The 25,755-nt window shown below is 40.6% G+C and overlaps 1 protein-coding gene across 1 annotated transcript in view; it reads right to left on the bottom strand.

The window, feature by feature from the left end:
• Nucleotides 1-25,755, bottom strand: part of xylt2 (xylosyltransferase II) — a 38,287-nt gene that overhangs the window by 7,841 nt on the left and 4,691 nt on the right. Inside the window, exons 2-6 of the mRNA XM_066642149.1 lie at nucleotides 6,837-7,347; nucleotides 6,047-6,222; nucleotides 3,077-3,279; nucleotides 1,355-1,435; nucleotides 375-591 (exon numbers count right to left, since the gene is read on the bottom strand). Coding sequence (XP_066498246.1) covers nucleotides 375-591; nucleotides 1,355-1,435; nucleotides 3,077-3,279; nucleotides 6,047-6,222; nucleotides 6,837-7,347 — 1,188 coding nt within the window. The remainder of the gene's footprint in view (nucleotides 1-374; nucleotides 592-1,354; nucleotides 1,436-3,076; nucleotides 3,280-6,046; nucleotides 6,223-6,836; nucleotides 7,348-25,755) is intronic.

The following is a 25,755-nucleotide window of genomic DNA, read 5'->3' as shown; positions in this document are numbered from 1 at the left end:
ACCACAAACAAGGAGCAATGAAGGTATTTCCTCTGATACTCAAAGTGCACTTTGTATTTATCTTGCAAAATGTTGTTTACATTTTTTCAGCAAAAAAAAAAACAATAATATTTCTTTTGATGCTATTCAACAAATGTTTGTGATTTTTTTTTCCACCCGCTATGTCCTTGCCCTTTTTTCGTAGCAAATAACAGTATATTATCTCAAGAGTAAACCCAGACACCCGCAACAGTTAGAACAGAACCAGTGAAGTACACACCACTAAAATATATAAATATAAACATCATATTTATTATGTATTTCTCTTCTGATCACTCGAGCTGGACCTCTAAACAAAAACAACAGTTGAGCTGTTGATGGCAGTGAGCAGGCACCTCAGCAGGGAGCAGGGCGTAGGTGTAGAACTGCTTCAATCCGGTCACCAGCTCGTCCTGGGAGGTGATCACATATTCCACAAAACGGCGAGTGAGCGAGAACCAGTCCGAGCCCCCCGACACATCCAGGCCGTCTGGGATGGTGCGTTCACCCAGCCGCCACATGTGATTATCGCACTCATGGAAGAGTCGATCCAGACCTTGCTTCTTAATGAACCTGCGCAGCACCAGAGAGCAACACATTTCAGTCCAACACTGAGAATAAAACATCAACCAAAAACAGACTCTCTGACTTTACATCTACGAGCTGGACCAGGAAGGCAAGCGTGTCTAATACAGTGCGTACTAAAACAGTGAGCAGACACTGTGTAAAACTCCATTAGCAATGCTGTGTCTGATCCACTCTTATCAATGCAACACGACACAGTCTCTGCAGTGCTGAGAATAATTCACTACCCAAGTAATATCAGCTCTGTGGTGATCCTGTGGTTATCCTCACCTTTGAAGGACAGGGTGAAAGAGTACTACAAAGCTGCACCTTTAAAATGATACCTACCTGATACTCAGAAAGCTCAGGGAGTCATTTACACAGGGTCATTTTTCCCTTTTAAAGATGTAAGAATTAGTTGATACTGATCAAACTGGTCACGTGAAACTGTTCTGTAATACGACAAATTCAAGTCTGAGTTATTTGCTATAAATCTATTAATATTTCACTGAATAATACACAGGATTAAAAGGCTTTGCTGTGCTGCGTTTCACTGATTCAGTAAACATTAATAGTTTATAGCGTGCTGCTTTCCATAAACTAAAGCAATACAGTATTGTAAGTGCTTTTTCGGTATCTGAAGTGTTTTCACTGTAGGTGAACCACTGAATAAACAGTCTGCATTAAACACACAGCGTGTCTTTTCCAGATTTGCATGTCAATGAGTCAGGAAAAAGAAAGCAAAAAAATAAAAATACGGTGCCCAAGCTACCTGGCGTTCTCTCTGCCGTGAGACTTCAGGAAGTTTTTGTCACGGTTCTGCGAGAGAAAAACCACCAGCTCATCGTTGGTCCTGTTTGAGGATGATAGGAGAGAGTGTGAGAGAGAGAGAGAGAGAAAATGTAATATAAAAGAGCTGACTGGAGGCGAGCAGGAATGAATGTGATGACTTCCTCTAGATGGAATTATCTGCTCCTGACAGGATTTGGTGGTCATCAACGTCTCTGTGCGCGTCGGGCCGTAAATGTCGATTTAGTCTTTTCTTTTTTCCCCCATATTCTTTTTTGAACTGCACGGCTGGCTGTGGGGATTATAAACTGGCAGGAAAGGCTCTGATGTGTTGGGGAAGGGGGGGAAAGCTCCCTGAACTGATAAAGGAGGGGGGGGTTGCCAGCTTCACCCAACAGCAACACAAAGAGAGCTTTCACACCATGCAGCTCACGGCCAAGGCCTGCAGCCACACAACCGTTGCTATACCGATAAACACCGTCTCTCAATAGAACTAACCTGAGTGAAGGAGGAATCACCTCATTCAACTTTACACAACGTTATGAAGGCTATTAATACACTTTATATGCAGCAGTTACTCAGGGTTTGAATTAATGTTTGGGTGACTGTGTGTGTGTGTGGGTGTGTGTGTGTGCGCGCCCACATTAACCTACTCCACTGTTCTGTTTTGAACTGTTTGGAACTATTTTTCCCCAATAACATAAACCCTATCTATATAAAAGGTTCATGAGATGAAAGAAATGAAACAATAAGATGGTGGTTCTGTCAAAACCTACACATTAATACCACACAGCATTTAACATGCATTTATAATGATGAACCAATCTGTGGATAATTCAGTCACTGAGAATGTTATGGAAAATACTGATGAAAACATTAACACCCAGAATGCCTTGTATTTAATTGTTGTTGTAAATAGGTTTTTAGAAACTTTCATTTCAATGTTCATGCTCAAAAAATATGAAACATTCAATAAAGCATTTGGACACTTAAAAATGAAAAGTACACACTGATAATTTGCATTGAATAGTTGAATAATTGAATAATACAGCAAAAAACATCCAAAATAATTAGTGAAAGGGCAATTCGAACAATCAAAGAAGTCAGAAACATTTGTGGATGTTTTTAGAACCTTAAAGACATTTTGCAGATCGATATAAAGTCTTATAAAATGTTACTAATCGTTTGTCAATGCTTAAGTGTTGGATATTTTTATAAAATTTAGACTTTTTCCTGAATCATTTGAATTTGTAAAGCTCTTCAAAGACAAGTTTACAAACCCAAAATACACATGATCAGGGTACATTTTCATCAGCTGGGTTGTAGCAAACATGCCATAGGTCTCATTTCTGACTAGTGCTGTGACACACGTAGGGGGCAGTGGTGATTAAATACCAGTTTATTAAGTTACGATTGGCAGAACAGCCCACAAGTGTGAGCCGAGTGTGTAACGCCTTATGATTGACTAGCATCCCGTCCAGGGTTGTGCTCCTGCTTTGCCCCCGACAAATTCAGGTGGGTTCTCAAGGAAGCAGTTACAGAAAATAAATGACTGAATAATTGTTTAACTGTTTCTTTGGCAATTATAAACAACGTACATCTTCATGATCACTGTGGGACTAGCAGCTCTGGGGCATTTCCTGAAGAATCTATGACCTGCTCATCAGTAGTTCTTATCTATGGTTTTACAGACAATGGGACAAACCTGGTGGGGAAGTCGGTGGCACTGAGGTTAATGAAGTAGTCCCACTTCCACTCCAGCATGGAGAGCAGGTCCTGCATGCTGCGGAGGTAAGCTTTCAGCAGACTGGCTCCACCCCAGATAGTGACCATGCGCCAAGGAGTGGCCCTCACATTCGGGTAGAGTTCTGCCATCTGCAAAACCTCTCGATGAAGATAGTTGGAGCGCTGCAGAGAACAGACACCGAGGTCAGACAGTGTTTAAAACAACAGCTCACAGCAGTGCTGCCGTCAGCATTCACACTCCCACTTTTCTCTTTTAGTGGATGTGCATCACACACTGGCACTGATTTCTGCTGCCGGAATGCACCCAGTTTTTTAAAAAAAAACACAGAATTCAATCATATTTAAAAAAGAAACTCTGAGTAAAATGGAACTTATTTGTTAAATTTGTCCAAAATACAAACAAGAGAAAACTGGAGCGCAGTCGATGAATTGTAAACAGTGCATGAACTCAAGTGGCAGCCCACAAGGCCTCGACACATCATTTACATTTAGCACGACTGAATTAAGAATGCAGTTATTCTGGTATTGAGCCAACAACAGAGCCCCAGGGTGGAGGGTTTGAGGTTGAGCAGTGAGTATATATCCACCGTTGACCAAATTTAATGTTAATATTACAGTGACTGGTGAGAAATTAATCGTATAATCTTAGATTTTAGTACATCTTGCGTTACATGCGTTTACACTAATAGCTTGGTTTGTGGTTTATTCAGGATCAGTAAAATAAAATAAAAGACCTGAGTAACATGCCTTTAAGTAAGTCACAGAGTAGGTGCAGCGTGTGTTTGTCAGTGTACTTCTTAAAAGTAGTGATATCCACGTTTGTACTGGATTGCCATGTGTACAGTTGTTGTATTTTTATTTTTGTTCATAATATCATTGCTATTACATTAAATTGATATTATTTCATTGCAAATCCAGCATTTTAAAAAAAATAATGAACTATCAAATGTGTTTGATGATAGAGACATGTCAAAGGTGAAATTAACCTCAGCCAAACTGATTTACAACATGCAACTTCAATGACTAATGGCCAATAAAAGTCATTCTGAAAAAAGGCAGTTTACAAAATTGTAGCGTTCTCATTTCCATTTTAAAGACGTAAATGTCTGCTTGCATTCTACAAGGATTCTGCAGTAAACTGTAGTGTTTGAATTTCCAGTTTAAACAAGGAATCCCATCTTCTGATGCACCTTAAAGGTGAAAGGAACACGTAAACACTAGGAATGTCACAAAACCAGAAATCTATGTCGGTACCAATACCACAAAAATACCACAGTGAAAAACCTATAGCAATGAAACGAATGCATTTATTTTAAAGCCTTTTTCCAGAAAAATGGTGCAATTTAGTACATTTTCCGGCACTTTATTGCTTTAAACGGCAGACGTGTTGAAGGTGGGAGCTTCACACTGATTGGCTGTAGAGCGAGGCAACCTCCCTCAGACTCCTCCCGTGTTTAAATGGTGTGGAAGAAAAGCAGCTAGTGGAAGTAATCGAAGCTTTGAGAACATATCTATTGTCTTGATTATTGTTCGTTGAGCTTGCGGCTGCCAAATAAAACAGTTTGAGTCGTGTCTCGCGCTGCGTGCACTCTGCTGAAGTGTGTGTCTGTATTTGTACTTCCTCATTGGTTGTGCACAGCCATAACTTGGCCACTGATTGGTCCACAGACTTGATTGACGTGTCGTTGAGAGCCTGAGCTACACGGGGATCGTATTTTAGTTGTTTTTTAATATTTTGCACATTGTGTAAACCTTTTGTCCGTACTCTTTACACAAAAATGTGGATTACTAACAACGTTAGCAAATAAAGGACAAGATAAAGCAGATAAACGATTATTAAAGTGATTTAGAGTTTAATTTCCAGTGAGGAACCTGGTCCTGTCTCCTCCTGCAGAGTATGGTGAGAACTCCGTAGTGTCCTCAAACAGAACGTGTGATTCTGTAAAGGCTTTGTATGCTGATTTGATGCTCTGCTCTCACAGTATCAGGTGAGCTCTAATTGCTTTTAAATCATTTACAGCAAGAAACCTTGAAAATCCTTAGCAGATCAAAGGAGGATGGAACAAAGCACAGGTGGTACACCACCACATATCAAAGAGTGAAACACACTCCCAGGAACACCTTCTGACTACCCCCATTCTCTTTGAACATCTGTTTTTCTGGATGAGAACCCACTGATCTTCTTTAACCCTTTATTTTAACCTTTCAAGTAAAGCTTAAAGTGCTCTGAAAATCCACCACAACCCTTCAGAGCCATACACGAGTGGTGTCACTGACCTTTTCACACAAATCTCCTACAGAGTGCTCCAGTTTCTGAGCTATTAAACTTTCAATAAGGCTGGTGTTGTCTAATCACTTTGCTCCAAATATATCTTGGCATTATTATTTTTGGATTAAAAAGTTACAAAGTGCAGTTTCTGTAGTGCAGAGTAGAAAAACAGAGGCTCTATTTTCCCTTTTACAGGTCAGTGCAGCATCACAATGATTCTGAAGCTGTGATTTTACCGTACGTATATTAGTGTTACGTTTAAAAAGCTCAAATGACAGGATTACGCAATTCTCCAAATCAGACAACAGAAAAAACTAGATATTTTTCTGTATTTCATTTGGATTTGTGTGTTCTGTTTCTGTATTCACAGATGAATTCGGCAGCCAGCGATGTTTGTACTGCCAACAACATAGAACTTAAAATTCAAAATGTGCCACACCTTTAGCACAAGCATGTCTTATATCTATATATTTATATTTAAGTCCGATAAGTAAAAAGTAGCTGCAATGAAATGCACAGAAGTGCTCTGTGGATGAATCAACTTATTTTTCAAATCAGCAAACATGGCTGTGGGTGCACAACATTTAGCATATGACTGCTTAAAGGTCTTACAGTGCTTTTCCATCCAGAACAGCTAGTTTCAGAGACCTGGGAACCTACCTTGTCTACATGGATGTAGTAGAAATGATCTTTGTGATAGATCGCCTTAAGGAGCCGTTTCAGCTGCCGGACAGCTCTGCCGTGGACCATCAGCACGAAGGCCACCCTTACCGGGTTCTCTACTTTAGACAGGTCATTATCTATGACATCAATCTGCTGAGCAGCACTGGACAGAACTGAAAAAGCCGGAAAGGAGAATATCACCTATGGAAATAACGGTTGTAAAAATATCTGTACAGTCCCATCAAAAATCAGAAGTTCATTAATGAACTTAGCCCACTATTATTTTTTTAAACATTAAATCAAATACAATAAAAACATAATGCTAATGTGATTTGTAGCTTATCTGCTATAATTTGCAGACACAGACAGGTGTGTATCTCTGTCTCTATCTAGCATTATGCAAATTGCATGCCCAAATTATAGCAGATAAGCTTCTAACCACATTACCTAACCTCAAACACATTTGCTTATATGGTTTTTTATTGTATTGTGTGATATTCTGTTATCTGAATAAAACCAGACAAATGTAAACCACAGCTAAGAAAAGCAGCCAAATTTTGCAGAATAAAATTTTGTTTGTACTTTTGTCCGTAAGGTCCTAGAACGTTATCTCCTACGAATTTTACATGATGCTACCTGGTAAACGTTATGTTTATTGGCTACATTAGCACTGTAGCTCAAGAGCCGAACTGAAGTAGAGGGTCTTGGCTGGCTGGCAATATTTGGGACGATGTCATAATTTGTGCATGTTTGTGTCTTTTAAGGAATGATTGCAATAAAGGCTTACCGTGCTGTGGGCAGAACTGAGGCAAAGAACGTGGCATCAGCTCTCCGGCCTGATGCCGGCAGACAATATTGGCTAGCTCCTGGCGGCACTGGCGTGAGCTTGCACGATGCAAAGCAGACAAGGCGTCCTTCCCTGAAATCTCACATTTGGGTACAAAGTCCTGAGGGGCACCTCCCACGCTCCCTGGTTCTCCCGGGACAGCCAGCGAGACCTTGCCCCCTTCACCCGCACGGAGGTCTGTGAAATTACGGCTGCTGGAAGGGTCATAGGGGGCAATGCCATCGCCTGCCGCGCCAGCACCCGGAACCTTCAGGCCCTTGTCCATTGGGGAGGACTTTGCTCGCCGTTTGGACCCCCTCCTGAGAGCTCGAGTGACAGCGGCTCGCTCCGGGCCCTGTTTCCATCTGCCGTGATCGCCCCCAGACAGAGCATTCTGCCTCTCCCAGGACTCTGGGTCCTTCTTCAGGTCCTGATTGCTATGATCAGGCAGCTTAGACCGCCGGTGTTTCCTCTGGAAAGCAAAGAGGGGAAATGATGAGAAGGTGAACCAAGGCAGTATTTAGTACCAGAAACACAAAACCTATTTCTCTGTGCTCGTTGTTTCTCTTTGGTTCTGTTTAGCCTCGTCTATACGCTCTTACAAAAATGCAGGTACAGCACTGATTGGAGATCATCAGGAGAGCCATGTCTGAACCCAGCTGATCAGTCTTGGGCTACATTCACACAGCAGGGAAAAGTGGCCTAAATCCGATTCGTTTCTTCATTTATGACACTAATATGTTTTTTGTTGCTGAATGAAAAGCACAAATAGCACTGAATGTGACTTTTTAAATTCAGATTTGGGCCACTTTCGTATGTGGTACTGAAATACGATCCACATCTGATCTGTAGCAACGTGACTCTGTCTGAACGGCCGTATCAGAGTTCATGTGACATTTGTGCCACTCCGGCCGTTGAGAATGATCTCCGGACTCCGGTTCAAAGCATTTATGTTTTAACGTAACACGTTTAGGACGTGGAAACAGCCTGTTCAAAGTAGTTCTGTTTCAGTTCTATATTTTTCAAATGAGTATGAAGCTGCTGAGGTGAGGATCATGAAAATATTAAACTCATTTTGTCTGCAATCGTCTCCTTTTCTTTGGAGACTTCATGTTTGTGAAAGATGCGGTAGATTTGTGCTTAAAATAAAAGAAACATCAGTTCTAACATTTTAATATTCTTTAAAGGAGCAGTCTGTAATACAGACACTGATCCTTTAAAATAAAAACTACAGTACATTTTCTAAACAGTGGAGAGATCTGTTGTTGATTTTATAAATCAAGAAACTGCCTAGGACCAAAAAATATTTCAGATCTGCTAGAAGTGTATGAACCCAGTGGCCCCTCAGATCGCTCGGGACTGGTCAGCTAGTGGTGCCCCGGGTCAGAACCACGCAGTGGAGGCAGCTTTCAGTCGCTATGCTGTTTGCACCTAGAACAGACTCCCGGAAGACATCAGATTTGCCCCAAATATCTACAAATCTAGACTAAAGACCTTCCTGTTCTCCTGTGCATTTGAGTAGCGCTGCACTTAGCACCATTTTAATAACTGTCACTTTTTATTACTGTTTTTTTATTGTTTTAAATTTTACTGAATAGCTTTTAATCATTGTTTAACATTCTGTTTTAATTCTATTTTATACTTTCCAATAGTTTTTATTTTCTTTAACTTTTTAAATTCTACTGTAATCCTTGTATCACGCTGTAAAGCACTTTGAATTGCCGTTGTGTACGAAAGGTGCTCTATAAATAAACTTGTCTTGCCTCCTCTCCTCCGTCTCCTCCCCAACCGCGACGCTCAACAAGGTCGCCAGACTGAGGGAAAACTGAACATAAACTTGTCTCTCGCTTGTTAGTGTAAGAACTTTGGACCATAACATCTAAAAATAAACATGCCATAATCAACCCATTTACACAGAACAATGTTCATTATTTCAGTAAAACACCTACCACTAGGAAAAGGCCAGAAGGAGAGGTGAAGGAGCAGTCGCCTTTCCTCAGAATTTACAAGCCTTTACGGTCCAAACCACATTAAATATTTAGACTAGAGGAGATTACTCTTCAGTTTTCCCATGTGTGTGGTTTTAGGAGCCAGATCTTTGCTGATTCACAATCTTCATATTCAAACACTGTGTTCCACATAAACGTGTCAGTTTACGAATCTTATTGGAGTTCTTCAAAAGTTTTAAAAGATCCATCTTCAGCTCTTACAGTGGAACTGAAGTAAATTATTTGACTAAATAATAACCTACTGAAGTAAAAGGCAAAACTGAAAGAGCCGCAGCCGATTTCACTTACAAACCTTTATTGTCTAAATCCACTTTAAATGCTTAGATTAGCCTTTACTACTTCAATCTACACATACAGGGGTTGGACAATGAAAGTGAAACACCTGGTTTTAGACCACAGTAATGTATCAGTGTGGTGTAGGGCCTCCTTTTGCGGTCGATACAGCGTCAGTTGATCTTGGGAATGACATACACAAGTCCTGCACAGTGGTCAGAGGGATTTGAAGCCATTCTTCTTGCAGGATAGTGGCCAGGTCTCTATGTGATGCTGGTGGAGGAAAACGTTTCCTGACTCGCTCCTCCACAACACCCCAAAGTGTCTCAATAATATTTAGATCTGGTGACTGTGCAGGCCATGGGAGATGTTCAACTTCACTTTCATGTTCATCAAACCAGTCTTTCACCAGTCTCGCTGTGTGTATTGGTGCGTTGTCGTCCTGATACACGGCACCGCCTTCAGGACACAGTGTTTGAACCATTGGATGCACATGGTCTTACTGGTGCAGTGTGGAGTTAATGAAGATTGGCCACCAGGCTGCTCCAATTTAGCCCTGACACCTCCCACACTACAATGACAGGTGTTTCACTTTCATTGTCCAACCCCTGTATGTGTCTGTACTTCTATATTTTTTTCAGAAACGTTTGCTGTCACCTGTTCAGGAAATAATGAGTAATTTCTTGATCTGTCTTGGATGGTTTTGCAGCTTCTAAGCTGCCTCTGTCCTTCATATACATAACCAACACTTCCCCTTGTTTTATACCATCTCTGGCCATTTAGATTCTCAGAAGGGCACTGAGGCTTTCCAGGTCTGGTCAAATCTAACATTACCTCTGTCCTATAGTTCACTTTGTAGCTGCAAAACACGATGTTTGTGGACCTGGCAACCTGGTGGTTTATGACTGTAATGTGATTGGACAGAGGGTGGGATCTCAGGCTGAAATTCCAATAGCTTCACTCTGGACTGGGCACTTCTCCAAGAGAATACAGTGCTTCTCAGAGACACCTGCACTTCATTTTATGATCAAACACTCTGGACACTGTATGACTTAAGTACCATACGCTTCTTACAGATAGCTACTTTAAAGTGTTTAATTAATACAGGTGTCAGATATAGGTCACACTACACAGAGAGTGTGAACAGCACCCTTGGGTGGGGGGAGGAGAAGGGAGAAAAAATAAAATAAAATAAAAAATGTATTCAGCTTTAGCTCCCTTTTACGTACCGTGTGAACGTAGCCTTAGTTTGTGGATCGCTAGGAGCTCCACACCCCCAAACCAGGAGCCCATAAACTGAAAAGAGGGATTTTGATCAGCTCTGTGAATTTTAAACCCACCGATGTGACACGGGGTGGGCCCAGGAGCACATTTTATTTATTTTCATGTCATTTTTTATTTTATTCACAGCTCCAATCTGATCTATATTTAAAACAAAGCCACCTCATTCGGGAGGAATCTGGGAGGAAGCAAGCTACAGGAAACTGAGATTGTAATGAGGACACTGAGTGAGAAAGAAGGGCGTCGGGTAAAACCTCACTGTCACCAGGAAAACACACACCGTAAATGCTTCAAGGCAGTAATATCTCAAAAAATTAGTGTCTGTTACGACAGAGGCATTTATAAGATGTAGTACAGTAGTTAGGAGTTTTATTATTTTAATTTTGCCTCAAATAAAACAATGACAAATGTGATTTAACACTGAGAGAGTGTCAGTGGTTAATTACATCCATCTTTATGTCCTTTGTAACACCTGAACATTCTGTTTAAACGAAGAGATTCTTCCCCTAAAAACACAAGTGGAAATGCAGTTAAAACTGCTTTTAAAACAGATTTCAAACAGATTGCTCAAACCGCTATAGAGGTTGTCTGAGATGTGTTTTAGCCTGATGGTATTCAAGCCCAAATGCATCCATCTCCTCGAGTCACATTCAACAAACAAGACCCTCTCAGATTTGTGACTGCACCTCCCTCTGCAGCTCTGCTCACGGGGAAACGTTCAGAGGACAATCACCACGAAAGAGAGGCATCGCTCCACGTTCAGTGCAAATCTTTAAGCAAGTTTCTATTTTCACTTTCTTCAAACTAGTTCAAATAAAGCAGTGGTTTGGTTAATATTTGTGACCTGTTGTTATGGATATGACAAAGAGGACATAGAAATGACTAAAGCTAGAGATGTAATTGCTGTTCACTATGGTTTGCGTACGCAAACGAATAACACAAAACTATAACGTTTGAGGTGACCCTCTTTTAGTAGAACATGAAAATACGAGAAACACAGGCAGGTAGTTGTTTTGTTAGTGGACATCCCTGGACATGGGGTTAAGGTACATTCAAGTAAAATGGCACATGAAACAACTGAAAACATGCTGTTGTTCAGTGTTCTAGAAATATAGATGATTTAACGGGTATCATAATAACAATTCATTTTTAAATTATACACTCCAAGCTTCTGTACAGAGAAGGAAGCTAACAAGTCCTAACAAGGAAACACAGAGAGAGAGAGAGAGAGAGAGAGAGAGAGAGAGAGAGAGAGAGAGAGAGAGAGAGAGAAATGAATAAGTCTGGTGGAGACTGTAAGCAGAAGAAGGCTTTGGAGCTGAAGTGAAGCCATACTCTAAGCTGCCCAATAAGGTCACTGTCTTAGAGGGACCCAACGGTCTTATCAGCAGCCTCTTCAGTAGCCCTAGTTACATCCTCAGTAACACAGCTCCATTAATTAGACCTATGGCTTTCAGCCCAGTCCCCTCAGTCCTGCTGGGCATTACAAGCCCACTGCCACGGCCATCAAAACGACCAGAATCTCCTATTTACCGTACTGCACTGTAAAGTCATTTTCATACTTATAACCCGAGCCAATACTGAGTTGTTTGTTTATTTAAAAACAGGTTATGTTCAGGTTTGTGTTATTCGTACCCGCAGTCCTTCAGTGTTATTTTACCCAGATGCACGTAGCCACCACCACAGTTGTTTGAAAATTTGACTGTATCAAATGTCATTCACAAAGGTTTTGCTTTGCCAGTCATGCCACTTCTCCAGAATGATGCACTAATCACTCTCCCGGATTATATAACACGGCTAATACATGTGACATACGCTCCATCTCCATCTTTGACATGTTTATGACTTTTTTTTCTTTGTGAATCTACACAAATAGCAGCGCAAACAATAACCACAGCAAGTTGTATGTCTGTATTTATCAGTGTCTCCAAGGAAACGCGAGTTGCATGTTTGGCTGTGGAGTTTGGGATCGTGTAGTGTGTGTGATGTATTTCCAGTCTCCGTAAAAGTAGTGTGAAATACCCAGTCTGTTTAGAATCTGCCCCAACTTTCAGCTGAGCTGCATCTAGCGGCGCGCATGTGCGTCAGCATCTGCTTCATGGGGATGTGTCCCAAAAAGTGCCCTGTGTACTACATGTAGGGAATAGTGAGTAATGGGCTATTTCCCACACACCTATGGTATGGGTGCTCTCTGTAGTCGATACTGACACTGTGCTCTTCCACTAGCACAGCTCCCCTGCGAAATGGAGCTGGTGATGTTGCAAAACCCCATCTCTAATGGGAATCGCAGGCTCTGAAACCACAGCAACGGCAGCGGTAAATCTAGGCGTTGTTTACTTATCATGTATTCGCAGGTTTTTTGTTTCTGCACTTCATTCTCACAGATCAGTTTTCCTTGTTGCACATTTGGGCTTTCACTGTAAATTTTTGTCAGCCATCTGCCCAAGCATTTAAACCTCTTCTAAATACCTTGAGGTAATGTTACAAGCTGCCGCTGTGAGTCCAATAGCTCTGTATTTTGTTGTGATTGACATGTCTCTCTGGCCAATCAGCGCAATGTTTACAGGTCATGATTTAGTACCTACTTGGCACAGTTGGAACCTGGCACGAGCAGGGACTGAAAAAGTACCAATCTCCAGGGACCAGGCACCAGATTTGGACAGTGGATTGGTCATTGGATTCTCTGAAATACAGGTATATTTTTATTGGTTTAAAGACAAATGTTTTTTGTTTTTTTTACATATTTTAAATGTGAGACTTAATCTCTGTCTGTTCATAGCAGCTAATATCAAAATGACACAAAGGTTCTTTACCAAGTATCTCCATGGGCTGCTACACCTGGCCATCAAAACCATGCATCTCCCCCTTCCCCCTTTTCCCCGGTACAGTCGGAGTATCCGTGCTACACTCTGAAGTTAAAGTTTATGTTGTTAAGTTCGTTTACGTATACTCATGTAAAATATTAGACCAGCACAGCCATAATTAATCACAATAAGGATTAAATATGTTGATTTCTATCAATTATAGTAATGATAGAATGCTTTTGCTAAAACATGGATTCATATCAGCAGTGTTTTCGGAGGATACGCTGCAGGCTGTGGTTACACGGATTTGGTCGTATCGGGACGTGCATCCCAATAAAGATATTTTTTACATTTCTGAGCTGTAATGGGTATAAATAGTGTTATCTGTGGTCTATTTTTTTCTGTTACCTTCAGAGAAATACAGTCTATTCCTGTTCCTGAAAAGTTACCTTTTTGGAGATACGTGCTTTTAATTGGACAGCAACGAAATGCTGCGTATAATCAATAAAACCAGCTTAGGCTACATTTACATTACCAGGCTGAAGAGACTCAAATCAGATTTTTTTTTAAGGGATAAGTCAGATCTTTATTTTTTCAGGGCAGTTTGGACATGTCAAATCTAAACTTTTAAAATCAGATTTTAGTCACTTATTTTACATTACAAGCCTCATTAACTCTCTGGAGCTCTGGATGTTGTAGAAATGGGTGTTGGCTACACACTTATGTTTACAGCTTTCAGATATTTTATTTAGTATTTCTTCTATATTGGTACAAATCTGACGTGATTTTCTCAATACCTGTGGCTCACACATTGACTATTCATGAGATAGGTGTGAAACACAGGTAAGAAATCCTCACCCCTCTCATTAGCCCCCACCCCATCAGTGAGGATGCTCAGGATGAGCCGTTTGGTTGTAAACGGCGTTATTTTAGTTATTTAGCAAATGACACAGACTGCTTTGGAGGAACAAAGCCATAAATATGAGCCCCAGATGACAACTTGAAAGTAGCAGAGAGCATCCGAACTTTATTCAGTTGAGTTCTGTGCCTTTACAAAACATTTTTTGTAAATTCATGAATTCCATTGCTGGATTATGCTACTGAACTAGCGTAGCATCAAAGTTAATCAGCGCCAAACATGGTTCAGAAAAACGAGTCAAACGAGAAAAACAAAATTGAGTCGTTCCTACTCAGGCAACTGAAAAGTGTGAGGTGTGGATATCATATTGAAGCTCTGCGCAAAAACACAGCCATGGGCTTCTGTTTATATGAATAAATTAGCATTTAACATTACAGTTGTGTTATGGTTGTAAAATTTAAAAAATACATAAAAATACATTTCTTTCTGGGGGTATGTTTATTATGTTTCTAGGACAAAAACTCATCGAGTTGTGTCAGTGTTTTGGCGCAAGCTTTAATTTATCCCGCCAGCGCCCACCCCAGAGGGTTAATCAGATTTGTTGTTTGTTGCTCAAATTGGATTTTTTATTTTCCAGCCTTTCTGACTCATGTTCAGTCCCTGCTATAATAGTACAGATAGAACAAATCATAGAACAGATATCATTTGTATATATTTGTTGAAGGCAGGGCTGGACAATAATGCACCTTACAGCACAATGGATATTCTTTGGCAATATTCCCAAAAAATTGTCATTGGTACATATTTATTTGAAGTAAGAAGACAGAAATAGAAACCGCAAAGGAAACAAGGAAATACATTCCTGACGTACATGAGTGGGCAGAACACAATGAAGCATGTTTGAAGATACATCTGACAGCTCTGACGTTTAGGTTATTCTATTATCTTGGGTACATACTTTTACAAGCTCATAGCTCAATCTTTGCTATAACATGCTGTCAAAAGGTTTAGGGCTGTCACTACTTTGTTGTACTAATGTGTATTAATTAATGTGACCGTTGACTGAGACTTTATAAAAACCCTTTTTTAAAAATGCATCAGGAGTTTTACTCAAACTCTTGAAACTTAATTTAACAGAGAAAATTACAAGCAAAATTAACATTTTCATTAGCTCAATTTTGTAAATCTAAAACCAGGTTGATGCCTTCAACACAAGCAACGATCTTTGGCAAGAGCCATATTTACCACTGTGTCATATCTCCTTTCATTTTAGTGATACATTTAATTGTTTGAGAACCGAAGATACCGAAGGTTTGAGGGACGTCTTCTGCTGTTCAACTGTCCTTGGCCAATGTCTAATTCTCTTCTTCTGGATGCTTCATATCAAGGGCGTATATTTGCTCTTGACATTGGTGGGGACCTATGAATCTACTTTATTTTCTTTTCAGTTTTGGCGCTGCTAACACCCAAACTACAGAGACTCAGTTGACAGCAGGGAAAGCCAATCACACTGGCCACAGGTAGGACTCGAGAACATGATTTAAACCTTTGTGCACCTCTAGGTTAATTAGACGCTGACAGATAGTTTTATTTATTTATTTTTCCTGGAGGGGATCAAATTATTGGTGGGGACAATTCAATAACGGCTGGACATTGGTGGGGACACGTCACTTCTGCCCATGCTAATTCTATGCCCTTGCTCCATACATTATCAACAGGAGAGAGGTCCTAACAGCAGGCAGGCCAGTCAAGCACATGCTAACGTTCTACAAAGTCACACTGTTGTAGATTCTGCAGAAAGTTGCAGTGGTTTGTGATATGGATCATTCTCAGGGCTGCAGTGACACTGACAAGATGGTGGTGTGTTAGTGGATGGATTTTAGTCCTGCAGTGACACGTATCTGACACAGCAGTGATGCTGGAGATTTTAAAGCCCTCAGTGTCAATGCTGGAGTGAAAATTGTTCGCCAAACCAAAACATCCAGCCGACAGCGTCCTGTGTCACTGATGAAGGACTAGACAACAACCATCTGAGAAGACATCGTGTTAATTTTTTTTTACTGCCCAATTTACAAAACATAATTATGTTGATGAGATAAAATTTTAAACTTACTTTTTTTGCACTTTTGTTGGTTAGAAGATTTTTTTTAATGTGAAAAAGATTAATTGTAACAAAAGTCCATTTCTAGAAATTGGATTTGTAGATAAGGCCAAAGTATAAAATCTGCATAACCGTACAGACGATGCATGGCCTTGCAAAGAATCCAGGAAATCTGTCTTAAAATAAACCCATTTCATTTCACAAATATACACTGCTCAAAAAATAAAGGGAACACTTAAACAACACAATGTAACTCCAAGTCAATCAGACTTCTGTGAAATCACCCTGTCCAATGGGAAGCAACACTGATTGTGAATCAGTTTCACATGCTGTTCTGAAAATGGAACAGACACCAGGTAGAAAAGAGGCAATTAGCAAGAAAACCCCGATTAAGTAGTGGTTCTGCAGGTGGTGACCACAGACCATTACTCTGTTCTCATTCTTTCTGGATGATGTTTTGGTCACTTTTGCATTTTGTCAGTGCTCTCACCCCTAGAGGAAGCATAAGGCAGTGTCTACAACCCACAGAAGTTGCTCAGGTAGTGCAGCTCATCCAGGACGGCACATCAGTGTCAGCTGTGGCAAGAAGGTTTGCTGTGTCTGCCAGCAGAGTGTCCAGAGCATGGAGGAGATACCAGGAGACGTGGAGGTGGCCATAGGAGAGCAACAACCCAGCAGCAGGACCGCTACCTCCACCTTTATGCAAGGAGGAACCGTGCTAGAGCTCTGCAAACTGAGCTCCAGCAGGCCACTAATATCCATGTTTCTGCACAAACAGACTCCATAAGGATGGTGTGAGGGCCTGACGTCCACTAGTGGGGCTTGTGCTTACAGCCCAACATCGTGCAGGCGATTGGCATTTGCCAGAGAACACCAAGATTGGCAGATTCCCCATCGGCTCCCTGTGCTCTTCACGGATGAGAGCAGGTTCACATTGAGAATGTGACAGACGTGACAGAGTATGGAGACGCTGTGGAGAACGTTCTGCAACATCCTCCAGCAGTGACCAGTAATGGTGTGAGGAGGCGTTTCTTTGGAGGGCCGCACAGCCCTCCACGTGCTTAGCCAGAGGTATCCTGACTGCCACTAGGTCCCAGGATGAGATCCTCAGACACACTGTGAGACCATATGCTGGTGCAGTTAGCCCTGGGTTCCTTCTGATGTATGACAATGTCAGGCCTCATGTGGCTGAAGTGTGTCAGCAGTTCCTACGATAAAGGCATTGATGCTATGCTTTAATCCAGGTCTGGGAGGAGTTCGCTCAGGAGAACATCCGCCACCTCGTCAAGAGGAATGCCCAGGCGCTGTAGGGAGGTCATACGGCACGTGGAGGCCACACACTCTACTGAGCCTCATTTTAACTCGTCTTGAGGAACTTCCACTGATGTTGGATCAGCCTGTAATTTGATTTTTCACTTTTATTACGAGTATGATTCCAAATCCAAACCTCACTGGGATTATAATTTTGATTTACATTGATATTTTTAAGTTGTTTTGTTCTTAACACCTTCCTCTATGTAATGAATAAAGATTTTCGACTGGAATATTTCATTCATTGAGAAAGTTCATGGTGCCTGTAGGAAACAGGCTGGCCTGTTTGGTCCATTCCCACAGAAGAGCTTCTGTAGCACACTTTGTGTTCTGACCTTTTCTGTCATAGTCAGCACAGTGCAGCACAGTGTGTTACATATGGAACTCGTTAGCCCCAGACCTCTCAGAATGCCCATGCTGATGCTGGTCTGATGCTGAAAGTGACAACGTTGGGCATGCAAGCGTAAGAAAGGGACCATGGAGCAATAAAATATGACGACATGGTTTTAAGAAACACACTTTCGTTTACATTATGTGGACAGCTGGGTGCACATTTATCAGGGGAGGAGATGGCACCAGAATTTGGGAAGTAAGCAAGTCAGAGGAGGAAGTATGATGCACTAGGCAGTGTTTGGCTGAGAATCTTTGGGTCTTAGCATTGATGTGGATGTTATTTTGACTACTAGCTAAACATTGCTGCAGAGCAAGTACACCCTTTCTTGGCAACAGTATTCTCAAATAGCAGGATAATGATCCTTGCCACACTACAAAAAGTGTCCACAAATAGTTTGAACTTCAGGATAAAGTGTTTAAGATGTTGACTTGGCCTCCAAATTCCCCAGCTATGATTACAATTGAGCATTTGTAGCAGTGCTTCCCAACCCTGGTCGCGGTGGGCCACTGCTTTGTATCTTGTAGTTTTCTTCTTGCTCCAACACACACACACACACACACACACTTCTGCTTTGGAAAGGGTTTGTTTATTAGCTTATTAGTTACATCATGTGTGTTGAGAGCAGAGAAAGCTGTCAAATGTGCAGAGCAGAAGGCCCACCAGGACTATCCATGGGAGGTGCTGAATAAACAAGTCCAATCTATGGGGAAGCCACAAACTTCCAGGACTACGGATCTGAAACTACGGACACTGGAAACCTGTGCTAGCATTTCTCTTGCGGTGTTGCTATCAGTGTGTGAAGAGTGGGAGAAGAGGGGTGCATTGACAATCCAACACAATGGGCAGCACTTTGAACATAAGTGGTCAGAAACTTGTAAATAACTGATGAAAGAATAAAGTTATGTTAAAACCAACAACACCATTGTTTTTCTTGTGGAATTCCCAATAAGTTTGATGTGTCACATGACCCTCTTCCCATTCCCAGTTGGATCCAAAATGGCCGACTTCAAAATGGCCGCCATGGTCACCACCCATCTTGAAAATTTTCCCCCCTCCCATATACTAATGTGCCACAAACAGGAAGTTAATATCACCAACCATTCCCATTTTATTAAGGTGTATCCATATAAATGGCCCACCCTGTAGAATTATCACGAAGGTGAACCAACACATTTCCTTTCTTGGAAACGTCAGCTCTGGTTTCGTGTTCTCTTTTAAAGTTGAAAGCAAAATTCAGGCACCACTGATGACTCCTAAAGTATAAGTAAGAGACACTTCTGCACACTGTAATGCACAATCAGCATTACAGCTATAATTACGGAATTTAACATACTTCAGAAAAAAAATAACCCTAAAGGGGCTGTGCAAACTGTATGACATGTTTTAAATCACTAAAATGTGCAGAAGAATGACATAATTTTGACAGAGAATGTTTACTTATTTTAAACCAGGTGTCTTCAAACTTCTGGAAATGGCTGCAGGAGGAAACAGCTGGACAGAGCATCTTCATTGAGCATGCAAAGTTGTTTGGAACCCAAGACAGGAAGGAAAGGTTAATCGAGCAGCCAAATCAGACAGTTTAGACTCAAAAGAACAGAGGCAGCTGCTTCTAATACACAACAACAGCTTACTACTCATCCTCTGCCACATTACTTTTGTTTTATCAAGGGCACCTTAATGCAGTTATCCCCAATAAACAGAGTCACAGTCAGATCACGTATCAAGCACTGCTACAAACATCATGCAGCCTTATTTTAACTGGAATTCACACTTCAGGGAGTTTATAGCACATCATGGCACCTCATTTGCAGAGAAGAGAATGAGAGAAGAGAGCTCTTGGTTTGCCAGACAGACTGTGTGGAATGTAAACCCAAACTTTGAAAGCATGCAAAGAATAACAGAAATATGACATTTGAAAACACCTCATCCTGCGGTGGAGCGGAGAACACCTCCCACAACAGCGCACACAGGCATGCTGATGTGGGCCTATTAAGACGCAGATAGAGAGAGAGAGAGAGAGAGAGAGAAGAATAACATAAGCACGGCCCACCATTTCCCGCTGCAGTGAGACAGTGGAGCCAAGTCTGGGCCTTCACCACACGCCATTGAGCCATATGCAGCAAAGAACTGTGGGAACAGAGGGGATGAGCCAGAGACCACACTCCCCAGACCAACTGCCGGAAGGCAGGACCAACCGGCTCCTCCACTGTAAACTCCTACATTATGCAGTCTTCCCGTAACTGGGCTTTTGCCCACAAGACAAGACTAAATTTACACAGAAAAAGGCAGTAGAGAGGAGTATCGAGAGCTAGTTCTTGATGTGTCAAGACACGCACGAAACACCCACTCAAAAATGCTAACAATGCCCGAAACAGGCGGCTAAGAATGGAATTCTGTGCGTTTTTTCGGGCACTAAGCATAACTGAGCACTGTAAGGGAATTTTAAGTTAGTTTTGCAGTTATAAATGTTTATAAATAAATAAATAACTACCTATAAAATTAAATAACCTGCACTCGGATTTTAATTCTGGACTGATCCAACATTATACATGTATATATTTTCTGATGCAGATATACACGTTAACTTTATATATTGTATATTTATGTTGTAAATGTAGTTTATTTGCATAACCTTTAATCTTTCAACCAACTGTATGCAAACAATACAATGAAAGGTGTCTGTTACCCACATGTAGTCAGCTAATAGGTCTTTACAGAAACCGACGACAGCTTTCACTTTTATAAAATTAAAGCCAACACAGTTAATTCTTGGTAACTACTGATCTCACCGCAAAACAAACTCCCCAGTGACTGTATTCATTCAGAATCTCTGCATCTTTTAAGGTGGAATGGTACGTTTGAGCATGAAACAGACTATAGCGTATAAGTGGCGGAATTTTAACTTCTCTGTACAAATTTGTTTCACTATTTGAATTACCATAGAAACTGATCTGGAACTCAAGCAGTTTAGTTTCATAGCATTTTTGGTACGTGTTTACTTTCATGCAGATTGTGACCTCCTACATTTGGAGTTAGTTCCACTTTAAATAAACTGTAACAGCAAAAAGAAGTTAATATTACCTAGAGGTGGGAGTCACAGGGTATCGCACGATATGATTTTATCACGATAATTTGCTCACAATAACAATGATATCACAATACAAAGATAATCAATATATTGCAAAACAACACTCTATTACTCATGATAAAATCCCAGGAATTATGTATTTATTGGTGTCAGTTACACATAAATTGACACTAATATGTACCAATTTGCAACTAAGTGGATAGCTTAGCTTTTATGTCGCTTAACAATCCATGCAATTTTTCCATTTTACGCCTGAAATTACGTAATAAAATCTTGAATCTTCCTACTCAGGCACTGGGTGAACTACAGGAGCTTTCATGTTGTAATGTTATGAAAATCCTTCTTCAAATTTGTATTAGAAACCATTTAGAGTTATTGAAAGTGGTCAAACTCAATTAAGATAGAGTTGGTATCGGCAGATTCTTGAACATGAAATATCGGTATCAGTATCGGAAAGGAAAAAGGTAGTATCGATGCATCCCTAAAGCTAATAATATTATTATTATTTTTTTAATTTGTTGTACTTATTGAAACATTTTTTGCCAGTACTCTTTACACAAACATGGGTATTAGTAAGGTACGGTTTGAAAGTCTCGTTTTGAAGGACACAGCCCAAGGTATGTGATGGTATGCTATGTTTGTGTGAGTCGCTTGGGGGTTCTGCAGGTTTCTTAACGCAGATCTGAAGTTTGGAATAACTTGCTTTTTCGGTTTTAATTCCACAGTCATACATTATGTAGCATAGTGTGATCCTGAAAGTCTGCCCGTTCAATCGAAGTATAATATGTACACATTGACTCAAATATGGCTCAGTGAAAAATGAATATCTATACTTTTTCATAAAAAAAACGACTAAAAAAACTTATTTTTCAAAGGAATTATATATAGTTTGTTAAAATAAATGAAAATCAGAGATTCTACGTTTTATTTTGGTACTCTGTGTATATTGGACCTGTAATAATTCAGATATACTTGATATAATCAGTGATTTTTGGCAGCTGGTGGGCACTGGCGTGTTACACTGTGGTAACGTTAAATGTTTTCTCAACAAACAGTTCAGGATGATGACGAACAAAGGGGCTACGCATGTTTATTGTGCTGTCCATGTACTTGATTTTGACAAGACACTCCTTACAAATCAGTCTTTGTCAATTTCGTTTGTCTCTTTTGTGTTGCAAAAGCCGAAGTGGGCTTGAAAAATTTTGACTTGAAAGAGGACAGTGGCTGCTTTGTTTTCCCCCGTTGTCTGCCATTTCTCCACTGCAAATTTCTTTTTCTTCACCGCAGGTTCACCTTATTTATTAGCACCACCACTTGTAGTAAGGAAGCAGTGACTTTAGTAAGTCAAACTGGAGGGCAAGTCTAAAGTGCTTATATTTCAACAAAATAAAAAAACATATTTGACACATCACATATCATTAACATATTGCAAACCTAAACAATATATGCCATAAACGACATTCTGTCCCACTCCTAGTATTTCCCACCTGTGAAGCAGAAATGGGGCAACAGCCTCGTCTATTTTTATACATTTCTACGTTCAGAGATTACTCCTCTGCCAAAATATCTACAGAGACAGTTTTTTGCGGATCAACCAGTGACACACAGAGTAAAACCCTTTCGTCCCCCCCATTTACCATTTATTTGGTAATAAATTTATTTGATTTATTTATTTGATTTATCCAGCATGCAAGTTGACCAAAGAGCTAACAAAATGGTGAGAAAACATCCTCTGAATTTTATAAAAGGTGTTTATATTTAAAATCACAAATATTACATTTAAAAAGTTAAATTAAATATTAGATTTAAACAAACTAATAATAAATAGACAGATGTTAACTTAAAACAAAGAATTAAGCACTAAAATACACCAGTGGACCTTTATCAATACTGTATTCAACAATACAGAGATAGAAACACAGTAATACAGCAACAGAAAGTGTTCACCCACTGAAAAACCTTCATACCTCAGACAGTTTGGCTGCACGGCTGGAGCAACACCAGCGTCACCCTCTTTAGGACATCTTCACGCAGGAGAAGACAAACTAAAGTTTTTGCCCTGGCTACTTAGATCACAAAGCCAATGATCCTTGCGGCCAAAATCAAAAATGTGTTGCCACAACTTACAAAATATATATAAAGTATATATGTTGTATTCACAACTAACACAAAGAAAAACCAAAAACACCCACGTGGGTTTTGAGGTCAAGCAAACCACACTGATTATTAATTTTTCATCATCTTTATGAAGCTTTGCTCAATCAGCCCTGCAATTTTTTTTTAATTGGGATAACGAAAAATCATAATTTAAAGTTGCAGCCATGATACTGAATGTGTTCCTCTGGCTGTGTCATGGAAACTGGCAGCATTCTCAACACAACACCACATCCTTCCCAAACTCATTTTAACTAAGCCACAAAATATATTTTTCTTCCAATGGACCACAAACTTTCAGATTTGTTTTTCCCCCCCCCAATAGTCATCACCGTTATGCGATTTGCTGTTGTAGTCAGCACAGCCCCTGCCCATAAAAGCATGTTTCAGAAAACTACTTATCATGGCGGGCAATGAAGGAATGCTTGAAATTACAGACTGTGTGATGTGATAAAAGGGTGAGTCTGTTACGATTAGTTCATTAAACTCAGACTTAAACTTGGAATTCGCACACTAACGTTTCTACTGCTTTTTTGCAGCCCTGTGGACATCTAAAAACAATCAAAGAGACAAGAGGAATTCCTTCAGATAACCCAGGCTCATGTTCTCTCTTTAAGTACACAGGTAATAAGGGTCACATTGACATCACAGCATTGTGCAGTAATTCATCCCTTTGGTCCCTTGTGCCTCTGAATCAATGGCCTCTTTCATCACCTCTCCATCATGCTGAGTGTATTTGCCCAAAGAGAGGTCACACTCGCCTGTAAACTTACATGGCGGGAATGCTGTGCTTATGCCTCTTGTGCAAACAGCAAAAAAAAAAGAAAGCATATCATAAAAAGGCTGTGTCCCTTCAAGGCCCATGGCCTTAAGCCCTGTCAGGAACATTACATTCAGCAGCGTCCTCCCGGTCTGGTTGAGGACAACAGTTGTCATGCTGAAGTGCCCACAGCTACTCCTCATCATAGATGACACGTCACGTTTACTCTCCGCGTTTGCACTAGAGCTTCTATCCAGGGGTTTTCACTGCATCTCCACCATCGCCGTTTGCCTGATACAGCAGAATGTCTCCTGATGTGAAAAAGCATCTGCTTCCCTTTTGGTTCAAGCCATGGCTTGATCCTTGAGGAATAGGAGTGCAACATAACAGTGTTAGGAAGGAGCAGAAACCCTCAAACCATTTTACTCAGGTGTCCAACACTGCCATGTCCTTAGCTTTAAGTTGCCATTCTGAGGCTTCTATTTAAAGAGAGAGAGACAGAGGTGAGAAAGGGTTGTGTACCCATGAGGGCTAATTAGGAGAGGGGTTTCTGGAAAACTTTTGCAGTGAGGATGCAGGCTGCTCCATTTCAGAAGGGACAAAACAAGCCAGGACTGTCTTGCAGTCAGCTTAAAGCAATACCTCACCCCCAAAATAACAACAGGGCCTAATGATGAATGAAAGCCACAGTGGGCCAGTTAGAATGAGCTCATCTGTTTAAAGCTGGCCCCCACCTGCTTTCATCCATTATTACCAATGCTAGCATTTTGGTGTTGTGTTTCTCTTCAATGTCTTGGAGAGGATCGTATCTCCCTTCCACACACAGCATGTAGCTCCAGCACAATGTACTGAACCTGAAACTTTATTAGAGCACTGAAACATAGCAGGCTTGACTAACAGGCTTGACCTTCTGGCATTTCCCCTCAAGCAAGGCATTCCAAAACTAAACCTGTCTGTGCAATAAAAAGAAAAAGAACTTGCTGGTACAGTTTAGAAAACTGATTCAGAGATAAGGGTGCATTCCAATTTAATATATTTTATTTAAATGCTGATTCACACTGTGTCACTGTATGGTATTAATGTATTATTACGTACCCTTGTATTGGGGTTTGTTAATAAATGAATACTCACTTCTGTACCCAGCAGGCCTTCCATAGTGATGCAGTAATATTGGCTCTGGTTGCTTTCCACATTTGCCTGTATCTGATCCAAATTGCTTGTAGCCGTTTTTAATTCTCTCTGACCTTCAAGAAACATCATCAGACATTTCTCTAGCACCCGTGTAAGAGGAGGGTAGGTAACTTCCATCCTCTCTACATTGGTTCCATGTCATTCATGTCATTGACGTGTGCAGCAGTGGTAATAAAAGCCTACTGGACTTCTGCTATAATAACGCCATATAGGGTTTTTCCACTCAGCCACATGCTTTACTAGTGAAAGTGTTTAAACACTGTACTCTTACCTCTCACATACCTTCCTAGTTATTACCTTGTTTTGTAAGAGCTGAAATGAAATTCCAGTGATTGAAAAGGCATTTGGAAAAGAGCTGTTTTCAAATAAACTACCTTTGAGATGTTTCAGGTTTTATATTTTGACCTCTCATCAAAATTAACTCGTCTTCCCCTCCACTGAAATATTCTGAACACAAGCTCGTCCCTAAGGTGAGCTTCGTTAAAATGCAGAGTTCAAAATTGTAATATAAAATTCAGAAGATATTTCCTCACCATTTTACAACTCTCTAGCCCTTCTCTCTCTCTCAGTCTCTCTCTCTCACTCTCACACTGTCTCTCTCTCTCACACTGTCTCTCTCTCTCTCACTGTCTCACTGTCTCTCTCACTGTCTATC

This window comes from Hoplias malabaricus, chromosome 13 (assembly GCF_029633855.1).
Source record: "Hoplias malabaricus isolate fHopMal1 chromosome 13, fHopMal1.hap1, whole genome shotgun sequence".
Classification (NCBI taxonomy): domain Eukaryota; kingdom Metazoa; phylum Chordata; class Actinopteri; order Characiformes; family Erythrinidae; genus Hoplias; species Hoplias malabaricus.
Note: the sequence above shows the minus strand (reverse complement) of the source record. Positions and strands in the feature narration are given on the sequence as shown.